The sequence below is a fragment of the Meleagris gallopavo genome, chromosome 6, assembly GCF_000146605.3.
Source record: "Meleagris gallopavo isolate NT-WF06-2002-E0010 breed Aviagen turkey brand Nicholas breeding stock chromosome 6, Turkey_5.1, whole genome shotgun sequence".
Lineage (NCBI taxonomy): Eukaryota > Metazoa > Chordata > Aves > Galliformes > Phasianidae > Meleagris > Meleagris gallopavo.
The window spans coordinates 39,375,842-39,388,821 of NC_015016.2; the positions used below are offsets into that span (position 1 = coordinate 39,375,842).

The 12,980-nt window shown below is 39.3% G+C and overlaps 2 protein-coding genes across 5 annotated transcripts in view; one reads left to right on the forward strand and one right to left on the reverse strand.

Moving 5' to 3' along the window:
- Positions 1-12,980, reverse strand: part of TOPAZ1 (testis and ovary specific PAZ domain containing 1) — a 56,646-nt gene that overhangs the window by 21,682 nt on the left and 21,984 nt on the right. For all 4 annotated transcript variants that reach the window (XR_002116168.1, XM_019616538.2, XM_019616537.2 and 1 more), the window contains exons 10-16: positions 12,722-12,814; positions 12,318-12,433; positions 10,785-10,851; positions 9,410-9,584; positions 7,812-7,912; positions 3,167-3,332; positions 2,150-2,314 (exon numbers count right to left, since the gene is read on the reverse strand). Coding sequence is in view for 3 of the 4 variants with exons in the window: in XM_019616538.2 (XP_019472083.1) it covers positions 2,150-2,314; positions 3,167-3,332; positions 7,812-7,912; positions 9,410-9,584; positions 10,785-10,851; positions 12,318-12,433; positions 12,722-12,814 (883 nt within the window). In the remaining variant the exon portion in view is untranslated. The remainder of the gene's footprint in view (positions 1-2,149; positions 2,315-3,166; positions 3,333-7,811; positions 7,913-9,409; positions 9,585-10,784; positions 10,852-12,317; positions 12,434-12,721; positions 12,815-12,980) is intronic.
- LOC109368278 (BCL-6 corepressor-like) lies at positions 9-2,143 on the forward strand. The gene is made up of 2 exons (XM_031553950.1): positions 9-81; positions 1,205-2,143. The coding sequence occupies exons 1-2, from the start codon at positions 55-57 to the stop codon at positions 1,862-1,864; spliced, it is 687 nt and encodes a 228-aa protein (XP_031409810.1). The 5' UTR covers positions 9-54; the 3' UTR covers positions 1,865-2,143.

The following is a 12,980-nucleotide window of genomic DNA, read 5'->3' on the forward strand; positions in this document are numbered from 1 at the left end:
GCACCAACATCCAGCAGCCAGCACGATGAAATCAGTGAGCTGTGCGTGCGGTTCATGAGGCTCTGCGTTAGCACCAAGCAGGTAAATACTCTGCCAATGACAAAGTGCAGAAACCCAACACCGGGGTGAACCGGTGAGACAAACTGTGAACTCTGCTGGTCATGGATGTGACCCATTCAAGTGTGTGACAACTGAGCCACGCGTGGATCAGAGTCAGCGCGGTCAGGGGGTGGTAGATAGGGATGGGGAACAGAATAGGCCCCGCATCATCCATGATGGCACCCTCACTAAGTTTGCAGATGACACCAACCTGGGAGGGAGTGTTGATCTGCTGGGTGGGAGAAAGCAACTACAGTGGGACCCAGAGAGACTGGCTTGATGGGCCCGGGTAAACTCTATGAGTTTCAAAAGGACCAAGTGTCAGGTCCTGCATTTTGGCCACAACCAACCCAGGCAGCCCTACAGACTGCAAGAGGAGTGGCTTCAAAGCTGCCTGACAGAAAGGCACCTGGGTGTTCTGATGGACAGTGGGCTGAATATAAGCCAGCAGTATGCCCAGGTGGCCTAGAAGGCCAAAGGCATCCTGGCTTGGTTCAGGAATGGTGTGCTGAGCAGGACTAGGGAAGGAATCCTGTCCCTGTACTCAGCACTGGTGAGGCCCCACCTCAAGTACCGTGTTCAGTTTTAGGCACCTGTCTGGGTACAGAAAGGACATTGAGGTGCTGAAGCAGGTCCAAAGGAGGGCAACAGGGCTGGTGAAGGGCTTAGAGAATATGCCCTATGAGCAGCAACTAGAGGAACTGTTTAGCCTGGGGAAGAGGAGGCTGAGGGGAGACCTTATTGCTCTCTTTAAATACCTCAAAGGTGATTGCAGAGAGAGCGGGGCTGGTCTCTTCTCACTGCTGACAGCTGACAGGACTGTCACGAGGGGAAATGGCCTCAAGTTGTGCCAGTGGAGGTTTAGGTTGAATATCAGGAAAAATAACTTTACAGAAAAGTGGTTAAGCACTGGAATAGGCTCCACAGGGAGGTAGTTAAGTCACCATCCCTGGATGTGACTAAAAACCATTTGGATGAGGTGCTCAGGGACATGACTGAGAGGAGGGTTGTTAGAGTTAGGGTAGTATGGTTAGGTTGCAGTTGGACTTGATGATCTTTAAGGCCTTTCTGCAACCTGAGCAATTCTATGATTCTATGATTCCAGGCTCCAGAGGGAAAAGAGCAGTCAAAAGATAAATGCCAGATAAAGAGCCATTCTATAGATAAAAAATCAGATCAATCATCAGGACATAAAAGCCAACACCCACGTCCACCTCTGGACATGAAGCGTAAGCACAATAGTGAAAGACTGCAGAATGAAGGCAGCCGAGATAACTTTGCAGACAGATGGCAGCATGAATTCATGCCAGTGGCCAAGAAGACATGCAGAGCTTTGCCTGTACCACCGGCATCTGTGCCTACACAAGATCTTTACCACACCAACACAAGTGGGAAAAAGCATGCTCAGCTGACCTGTGCTCCAGCCTTGAGTTTGGCTGAGCAGCAAACTCAAGAAAGCTGCAACACAGGCAAAGAAGCAAAGTGCCAATCCAACGCTTTGCTGCAAAAAGAGGATGAGGCCAAGAAAGCATCAGGCAAACGTAAATGTAAAACAAAACACCTGGAAGTGCAAATGAGAAGAAAGAGGTCATTCTTTGCAATGGACGACCCCTTTGAGATGGAAGATACACAAGATATGGCCACACTACCGAACAAAATGATGAAGCAAGGAGAGCCCACTCTCCATCATGTCTCCTTGCCTGCCCCAGTCTGCCAGAAGCTGCACAAGCAGCTGCAGCAGCGCCCCTCGCAGCCGACCATCTAGCCTGCTGTGCTGCAGGTGGACAGCCCCTGCCAGCCTATGCCACTGGAGGCCCACTCCATGCGACAACATGGGCAAAACCTTGCTGCAGTGGGTGGCCTGTCTGGGCACCGAGAAAGGGGTTCTGCATTGCAGTCTTGTATCAATGCCAGGCCTCGAGGAACTGGACTTTTTTAGGATATCTAAGCACATAGTCTTCCAACTAAGCTAATAACTACAAGCAGAAAGAACAGTACAGATTAACTGCTTAAACTGTTAGCTCTTAACACAGCATGTCTCTTTACTTACTGCAACCAATTTGGAAACCTGGCAAGTTCTGCAGAACTTCAAACGCCTGCCTGTAGAAACTCTGCCTAATGTATTTGTGCATTAGTGAAAATAACAGGTTATGTCGATCCATGATGTCATTTTCAGTGCAGGGCCACAGTGGTGCATTGGTGATCCACTCTGACTCTGTGGCAAAGAACAACACAGTATTATTTCTATGTTTTAAGACCGCAAAACTTCTGACATTTGGCTGATAAGAATACCCTATAAACTGTAGTAGAAAATGTATCTCTGGACTTCACATTAAATGTAGTTTGAATAATTAGCAATTAGTTCCTTAGCACCAATATTTCAAGTGTAATCTTAGAGAGTTAGAAGTTACCGCTTTCATTAAATAGTATAGTAGTGGAATGAACTGTATATATTTATATGTGTGTATATAAGTGCGTAAGTATTTATTTACATAAACTTAGATAGCAAATTTAGGTGAATGATGTTCTTATGCTTTTTACTTTTACTCTTGTATGTTCTTCTGAGTTTTTTCTTTCAGTGGGGCTGAATTCCAAAAAGCCTGTAACTTTTTCTTTTATTGAATAAAAATTTAATATTTAATAAAAGCTGTATTTGCAACATGAATATACTGTGAGGGGGGGATAAACACTGCAATTCTCCAAGCCTGAATTTTCTTTTGCACTGAATTTCACCTTGCTCAAAGGAAATTTGCATGGGGCGGGTTACCTTCCAACTAGCATTCTCTTCCCTATCCCCTCCATTATGTTCACTTCTGAATAGAATAGCATAGACATTAGAATACTACGAAAACTTCTCTGAAAAAAAGTTGTATCACTTACAATATTTATTTCACATATCAAGCAAAATGATAAATAAAAAGATTGATCACATTTTATTTTTGCTGCCCCAGTATTAATACATTTACTTAGTAACAAAGATCAACTTGTAAGTTTTACTTTAAATCTTTAAAAAATGGGATTGCTCAAATTTAAATGTCAAAATCTTGTTCTTTTAAGACAAGCTTACCTCTCAACACCCACGTTGCTCCATCTAAACTTTCCGTTTCAAGAAAAATTTCTGCAGCATTATTAACAATTTGACATCTTGATGCTAATCTCTCTGCCCCAGTAATTCCTTTCAGAACTGTAAAATGTATCCGTAGTTCTTGCAATTTATCCAGAACCTTCCTTCCCTAGAATAAGGGTGAGAAGAGAAAGGGGAAAGGTCTGCAAAAGCAATGATAGTCATGAACACAGATTACTTACACAACATACAGATTTCATTTGGTGACAGATTTGTACACATCAGTTTAGTAACATTATCCAAACTAACGGTGAAAAAGAAAAGAACTGCACAGTAAAAATTCTAATGAATAGCAGTGGACATTTTATTCTGTAGACAAAAAACACAACATCCATTGTTTAATAGCTCCCTCCACGCTATTACCCATAATATTATTTCTACAGTATAATGTTCCTACACACTATTTTAATAAATTTTGTAATTTATTTGTATTTGCTTACTTTAATATATTAATATCTTTAATATTCTCAGTCTAGTCAGCCCTGCTTATCCAAAAGGTAGTCTTGTTGCTGGAGACAGATCTTCATGGAAGATCTTATATCTCAAATCTGCATGTTTTTTCAAATTTCATCTGTTTTATTAACTTTCATCAACTTTTAAAAAGAACATTCTCCTTAGAACCAAGAAGCATAAAACTTTACCCTTGAGAGCCACCATGCACCAAAAATATGAGATAAAGGAGTCTGATATTCACAAAGGGACCATAGTCTGAAAAGCACTTCTAGAAGCTTTAGGATCTCTGAAATATTTATGAAAAGGCACAGAGTACATCCTAAACCCGAAATTACTTTGGCCACAGCAAGTAGTTCAAATACTTCATCCTATCTCATTTTCTGGATTGCTTTTTGAAAAAGCAAGATATAAGATCAAGTAGATAATAACAGGAGTCCATAATAACAGGATTATGATACATAGATAGATGCAATGGAGGGAAGCTGGTTGATAATAAATTGTAATAACAGTTTTACTTCATCCCTGAAGCAGAGATCAATTTGGGAGTTGTCAGTACTGATAGAAATCATTCAGAGTGCAAACTCATTCACACTCCAATATGGTCAGCACAGGTCGTCTGCAAGCCTACTTCAGAATCTTGGAGAATAATCTGTTGAGAAAACGATTTGACAACAAACACAACATTCTCAAAGAAGTGATCTTTTACTCCAGACATTAAAAAAAAAAAAACAACAAACTAATGTAAGAACTGTCCGCTTTTCAGCAGACAGAAAACAAGATAAATTGAGATCTTAGATGGGAACGTTTATGCTGATCATACCTCAGTGTCTAGAATTTAGATCACCTCCTCTGTTGCCAGGAATCTCCCAGCTATTTCAAACGTCAGTACTATGGAACAAAAGCTTTAAAAATTCTAGCACAGTGCTATAAAACTGGTAGTGCACAGACACTTTCCTTGCTTTACACTTAAAACACTAATGTTGTACTCTGTCACTCTTTTGTGATGGGTGCAACAAGAGTGCAGCAGTACAATCAGGACTTGCTAAAAGCCATTCTGCTCAACAAGCTGATGCTGCAAAGTTTCTGACTCATCAGATGGGTGTACTGTGTCTAAAATAAGCACCTGTCCCAGGTATCACCTGGGACTTGGAGCAGCCCTATAAACAGGCAGCACTGCCTGGATTTCACATACAGAAGATCACAAGGTCACAGAACCAACAAGGTGGAAAAGATCAACAAGATCATCCAGTCCAACCGTCCACCTACCAGCAATATTCCCCCACTAAACCATCTCTCTTAGTACAAGATCTAAATGTTTCTTGAACACCTCCAGGGACAGTGAGTCAACCACATCTCTGGGCAGCCCGCTCCAGTGCCTGATCACTCTGAGAAATCTGAGAAAAAATGTTTCCTAATATCCAACCTGAATCTCTCCTGGTGCAACTTGAGGCCATTCCCACCAGCACTATCACTAGTTATGCAGGAGAAGAGGCCAACCCCTACCTGTGCTGAAGTTTTTGCCCACTGCCCCTTGTCCTGTCACTGCACACTACTGCGAAGAGCCTGGTCCCATTCATTTGACTTCTGAATTCCAGATGAACAGTTATGAGATTTCTTCTCAGTCTTGTTTTCTGTAGGCTGAACAGTCCCAGGTCTCTCAGCCTTTCCTTGTACAGGAGATGCTCCAGGCCCCTAATCATTTTTATGATCTCCATGGTACTCTCTCCAGAAGTTCCATCGTTTTTGAACTGAAGAGCCCAGAACTGGACAGATTAATCCAGACGTGGCCCCATCAGGGCAGAGATGGGGAGGATAACCTCCTTTCTGATAGTGCTATCAGGACCAGGATACCACTACTGCCCTTCCTGGCCACAAGGGCACACTGCTGGATCCTGGCCAACCTGTTGTCTACCAGGACCCTCAAGTGTTTTTCTGCAGAGCCCCTTTTCCAGAGCCCCTAACCTGGACTAATGCATGCGGTTCTTCCTCCTCAGGAGCAAGACCCTACAATTACTTTTGCTGAATCTCATCAGGTTACTCTCTGTCCAACTTAATACGCTGCCCAGATCTTGCTGACTGGCAGCACAGCCTTCTGGCATGCCAGTCTCTTCTCCCAGCTTGACATGATCCGCAGACTTGCTGAGGGTAGACTCTATTCCTTCACTGAGGTAATTGATGAAGACGTTGAACAAGACTGGGCCCAGTAACTGATAGTTACAGGCCTCATGTTCAATACTGGATGAGGCCTGGAGTATAAAACATTCAGTGAAAAGTCCAGTCTCTTGATGCTGGCAATTTTTGGTATCTGATAGCAGGAAAGGATTGTGAAGGGTGAGGTCCAACTTTCTTCAAGATTCACAAATCCAAACCTTATTAGAAGTATGAAATGAGAATCACAGAATGGCTAGGGTTGGACACAATCTAAAGGGTTATCAAGTTCTAAGTACTAGATCAGATTGTCCAGGGCCCCATCCAACCTGACTTTCTGACTTTCTGACATCCAACATCTCTGAGCAATCTGCTCCATCACCTCACCAATCTTTCAGTAAAAAACTTCCCCTGTATCTAATCTAAATCTCCCTTCCTTTCGTTTAAAACCATTCTCTTTAGTCCTACCACTATCTACCCATGTAAAACATTTATTTCCCTCATGTTTATCAACTCCCTTTAAATACTGGAAGGCCGCAATGATATCTTCTGGCAGTTTTCTCTTCCCAAGGCTGAATGACCCCAGTTCCTTCAGCCTATCTTCATCGGAGAGGTGTTTCAGCCCTGTGATCATCTTCATGGCCCTCCTCTGGGCCCTCTCCAAAAGCTTGACATCCTTCCTGTGTTGAGGGCCTCAAACTTGGATGCAGTACTCCAGATGGGCCACACGAGGGCAGAACAAAGGGGGACAATCACCTCTCTTGTCCTGCTGGCCACCCCTCTTCTGATAGAACCCAAGATACTGTTGGCCTACAGTATCAGACCTACGCTACAAGAGCACATTGCTGGCTCGTGTTCAGTTTCTTATCCACCAGGACCTATAAGCCCTTCTCAGCAGGGCTACTCTCACAGACTTCCTTTCTCAGTTTGTATATATACCTGGGATTACCTTGACCCAAGTGCAAAACTTCACACTTTGCTTTGTTGAATCTGACTAGTTCACAGGGGCCCACCTTTTGAGTTTATCAAGGTCCTTCTGGATGGCATCCCCTCCTTCTGCTGCATTAACCGCACCACTCAGCTTGGTGTCATCAGCAAACTTGCTGAGGGTGCACTCAATTCCATCATCTACATTGCTGATAAAGATGCTAAAGAGTACTGGCCCCAAGACAGACCCCTGGGGAACACTATCCACCCAATTCCTTATCTACTGATAAGGACCCAGAGTCAAGAGAAGAAAAGCACTTCTAGTAACATTCTGGATAATAAGCATTTCACTAAGTGCAGACAGTAGCAGCCCTACTATGACTCTCTTCTGTCTTCTTGACCTTATCCTATCCATTCCACCTGAAGTCAGGCTCAGAAGAATCAGGGCAGGAAAAATTCCTTGAGTTGGATGGTCTCAGAATAGAACAGTATTGCCAGATGGAAGAAAGTAACATTTCTGCAGAACAATACTATTGGTCTAGACTCACCCCTAGTGCAGAAAGGTAAAGCTGAACCTGAACAATCAAGTTTCTAGGTTGCAAGACAAGGTTGTAATGAACTCTATTCCAGACAGAAGCATGTTCATTTATTTGTTTTTGTCTTGAACTGAACAGCATTCTTCTAGCAGGCAGTACGAATACCTTGTATGCCTATCACTACAAGGAAAACAATTTCTACAAACTGTGTGTACTTTGCTGTAGAAAAGTCATAATTATGTATTAAATGAAAAATAGATCAAAAGCATATTCATTCTCACAAGCAACTTCTTCCACTCTATTAACAAAGCAAACAAGAAAAAAATCCCAACACATGCAAACTTCAGAAGACTACTGCTCAGTACACTTTGGTCAAAATACTTTGATCCAGATAGGCAACTGAGAAGGATGTAGACCATGAGAGGCAAGTGGCACATCCTAGCCACATTAAACTAGAGAAACAGTTTAATATCTAATAAATAAAGGACTCTTTCTTCAAGTCAGGTTTCTATAGTCCAGTGTACCTTTATCCACTGCAGTACTCTGCGATAAGAATTCATTACACTTATCCCAGCCCTTCCAATGAAAATTCTGTCTGCTTCATTACACTGGGAATTTTTTATTACTAGAAAGAAAAAATACACATTATTTTGTATCTACCAGCAAAAGAATTTAAGAACTTGCAGTCCACAGCACTTGCACACATTTTCTGAAATGTTAGTCATTAAATGTAACAATTTTTTTTAAAGTCTGTCAACCAAAATTAGAGTAAAAAACAACAGTTTATCCAGACACTCTTTGACAGTACACTAATTTATCCATGAGATGCCTGGGCATGCAATGGCATAGCCTATGAACATCATCATTTTTAAAGTAAGCTTACATTTTCTGACACATCTGAATGATGGCAATTACAGAACTGTGTAATTGCAGGGTTTTCCAAACCATCTTATTTAACCACTTTGGAAGCACTGCTGATACTGCAGAACAGTGGTCTCCAGTGTGGGGTGGTGCGCACACAATCCATTCAGTTATGGAAAGAAGTTTTTTTTTTTGTACCAATGTTAAGTTAAATGAAATTATCTCTATCTCCTTTTTAATTTACATTTTTGTGCATGTTTTAAAATATACATAGTATATTAGTGCAGTGGTACATGTACATAATTTACAAATAAATAAATAAACATATGGTATGTTGGGGGCAAGTCTTAAATTTTTTTTTACTGATGGGTTGCCTAACAGCGTGGAGACCACTGCTCTAAAGAACTAAGACCAAGCTTCAAGTCCCATCAAAGCCTTCTATGTGTTTCACAACCAGAAGTTGCAATAGCTGTTTTGTAGCATGAAAGTCTGTGATCAGAAAGGTTGTGTCACTTAATTGAAATAAGTCATCGGGTCTTATTAGTTAATGCAGGTTGAAAAAGATCTAAATCATCCTTTACACAAAGCCTTAATATCTCACTGACACAACACTGAGCCTCAGCCTCCTACAACCTTACGGGGAGGAGGGATGCAGACAAGTAAATGAAGAGGCATATTGAGGAAAGGGGGACAGAAAACATGCTGCATATTAAAAAAAACTAGGTGTATTGTTGACCAAGCCCTTGTGTAAATTCTTAGCTGCTTAGGGTAACGAATAATTCTGAAAATCTAAAATGCTAGAACCAAACCATAACAAAAGATATAAACTTAACTGATATAAATCCAGTCAATGCATTTTTATATATACAAGTAGATGAAGTTAATTTATGCTAGTAAGAGAGATGCACTTCAGAGGACAGTACTGAAATATACTTTCTTGCCACTGTTCTGAGAACATGACATTATCTCTTAAAGACCATCAGTACTGCTTTCTCTCCTTAACAGGAAAAAGCTCAAAGGTGTGTTCTTCAGAAGGGTAGTCTTTTGACATCAAGTGTAAGCACCATGGACTTTACTAAAAAATGGTTTCTATTGATCATTTCACCTGTTTGTATTTGTGCCTGAAGAAATTCTGAATATTGTACACAATCAAATTAACTAATATGAAGAAGACAGTCAGTATAGGTTTTGGCTTTTACCTCTTAAAAATTCTACCAAGAATAGGATAAGCAATTAAGTGTTTACTCCAACTTAGTTTTACCTGCATCAGCAAAATCACAAAAAGGAACTCCTGGTCTGTCTTTCTCAGAATCTTTTGTTAGTATTTCAGTAATACGTAAAGACAATTTCTGAAGATCATCAGAATTTTCACATGCAGTTCTTGCATTAACGTACAAAGCTCCCAACTTGGCCCAATCATTCTTTTCCTTGCAATGCTGTGAAGAAGGCGAGTGACAAATATAAGCAAATTAGTCTCCAGAATACCAAACAGAAAATATAATGGAATTCAAGAGATACTAAGATATAATTAAGCGGAAAACAGCAAGGTTAATATATAGCCCGTGTCCTATGAAACTACTGAATGTATTCTGATGACATTTCCCTTAACTACCCTTTTTGAAAAGAAACAGATCAGAGAGCCTGTATCAGCTCATGTGAAGAGTTTGTAATGAAATATAGACGATTCTAATGATGCTATGATTCAACCTCAGTACTTTATCTTTTTCTCTCTGAAAATTCATATTTTTATTACATATTTTCTCAAATCATTACAATTTTATTAGCATCACCAATCCAATTCCCTTTCATCAAGGAGTAAGTTAACTTGAATCTTCCTAACAACATGGACTAAAAATAATGTGTGGTCCTCGTGAGACACTGATTACTTTGGTATAACTTTTCTGAGAGGGTTAGGACTCAGGTTGTATTAACGTGCTATAATCTAGTGGCATACACAGAAGAGTTAAATTTAAAACAAGTGGTTCAGGGTACAGATAACTACAGTGTGCTGTGGTGCAACATCTGCAGGTAAGCCAATTGAGCTGAGATCTGTTACACACACGCCAACAAGGAATTACAGAGATTTTTGGGAACTGAGCGGACAAAGCTGCAACCAGTCCTGTCTCCTTACACTTTGGCTTCAGGATCTGTGCAATAATATGTAAACTATGCTACAACTGTGCATAAGAACTAATCTGTCCTTCAATCTGAAAAATGCAGAGACCTATTAAGTAAGTTACTCTCTAGCATTTTTATATTCTTCAAAATAACCTACCCAGAGTTACCAACTACATCCTTTTAAAATTTGCCTGTTTATATACGGTATGAACTCTATCAACCGAATAAAGTATTAAACAATTTTTGGTGAGGAAGAATACATCACTACCAATTACAAGCACAACAAACAGTTGCTTAAAATTAGGTGTAAGATAAAAGCTACAAGTATGCAAATTAAAATAAAAACTGACATAACAGAAAAGTCAAAGACAGCTTTTCCCCTGCCTGTTAATATTTCCCCAAAATAGGCTTCCATAAAAAAATATCATCAATAGATTAAAAAGACATAAAAATAGCTATTTTCCATAGAAGTCATGGCTTCAGCATTCCAAAAAGCCTGAAACATGCACACACTGTACCTGAATTTCTGCCATTACCAAATTAAAGTCAAAAAGCCAGTTGCTTTTAAAATGCATCTCCTGAAATCTTCAACAAGAAAAAAACGTTAATACTTAATTTTAACACATCCTACTGAACTAAACTACAAGCAAGTGATCAACCATTCATTATATTTGGACTAAAAATGATGTAATCTTTTATTTGATTTACTACAAATAATATACAGACTGAACTCTGAAAACAGACATTTACAATCGTATCAAAACAAGATAGTACATGAATATACAAATAAATGGAGAGAGATATTTTCACAGATAATACTCCCTTGTCTTAGTATAAATGCAACTGAAAAGGTAGGAATAAGACTTGAAATACATTAAGTAAACACAGACTGTATTTTATATGTTTCTGACACAAAGGTTAAAAAAATAGTTCATTACACAAATTAAAGTGTAATTCAACTTCAAATACCTAGGAGTGGTTTATTCCGATGCTGCCACTGGAACAAGAGATAAATCACTTACATGTGAATAAGCTAAGACATATAACTGAAGCAGTAAAGCTGCTCAGTTTTCACAAACACAAACTGTTTCTCAGTTTCGTGCAGAAAACAGACACATACTGAGGTTACTTGGAAAGGGTAATTCCTCTACGAATGAAAATCCTAATCTGAAAAGGGAAATCACCTCCAGCTGGTGTGGTAAACTGATAAAACACAGATATAATTAAAATAGATAAAAACAAAGAGATAAAACACTGGGATCCTTTGGTTGGAAGGTGTTCTATAGAAGTACGAAAAGCAGCAAACAACTTCTAGGGTGTTCTCCCTTGAAAAAGTGTCAGGCTGTTATACCACAGTAAATGCTATCTGTTTGGTTCCTCCAAGAATCAAAGCCTGTTTAATGAACCACTCAGTCAGTTTTTCAACTTGTGTGTGTGTACACGATGCAGATGATGAAAAATATATTGGAGCAAGTAATAGGGAGACATCAACAGTTTTGAAATCACACACTCTGCTCAGCGTAATCCAGCTCTACTGGAAAAAAAACCACCCCCCTCCACATTCATCTTGGTACAAATGTTTTTGCAGACTCACAGTAAACTAGAAAACAACTTCAGATGATAAATAATTCTCTTATTGTCTACTATTTTTGTTTTTTTTTTTTTTTTTTTTACTGAAGAAGGATCATTCATTTATGCTGGCCTAAAATATATATTAAACAATTACACTTCTAATTCAACTACTGTTGGACAAAATTGTCCCATAGCTGGGAAGAGCATCCCACCAGAATGCACTGTAACGATCAATACTGAAAAAACTAATCTTAACTGCAGCCACAGTCCAAGTTCTGAATAACAATCCTTGACCTCTGAAACACAGTAGATTGACAGCATTTTAATATGCAAGTAGGCATAATATGGCAGTACTTTCCTCTAGAACACTAAATTTGCATTTTCTCATCACCTTTAAAGCTTTTGTGTAGATTTATAAAATCGAACTTGAAGACAGAACTAAATAGATATAATTATAAAATAGTTCCTTGAGGACGTACCTGGATTTTATGTTCAAAACAATATCTATTTCCTGGCTCGGAACTTGCAATTGGTGAAGGAGTTTAATTATGTAGTTTAAATGTTCATACTCAAGAAACATACCAGCATTAACGAGCTGTAATATCAAATGGAAAAGAAAAGTAAGCAAACAAAAGAAGAAAGTCATCGTGTTCACCATGTTAATCATCTCCACAGGCAGGCCAGTTTGAGTGGGAAGAACACGTTACAGTAAATCTCAGTCATAAACTAAGGGATAAATGGAAACCCACACTCAAATTCAGCTAGCCACAATATTACCTTTTAACAATATTACTGAAAGACTATTTAAGAAATATCTTTGTATTTTAAAACAGGCAAAGTATTTCCAAAATTCCTACAAATAGAAGCACAATCAAGCTCATACCTTACAAAAGGTACTGATCAGTGTAGGCACAGCATCTCTTATATTCAAAGAAGCCACACATTCAAAAACTCTCAGAAGAACTTCTAAAGCTGGCTAATTTAAAAGAAAAAAAAAAAAGCTCAGTTTTATGATTGTATATCTTGTTCAACTAGAAAGGCAGCAATTATTCAAACAGAAACTACTGATCCTTTTTTCTCCAAGAACCAACTAGTGAATGAACATATTACAAGAAATGCCATAGCATTCCTTAAAAAAAAAA

Excerpts from the sequence above, each read along its gene's own strand:
- LOC109368278 (XM_031553950.1), top strand. The coding sequence starts at position 55 with ATGAGGCTCTGCGTTAGCACCAAGCAG. Across the intron at positions 82-1,204 it reads TCTGCGTTAGCACCAAGCAG|GCTCCAGAGGGAAAAGAGCA; the intron begins GTAAATACTCTG and ends CTATGATTCCAG.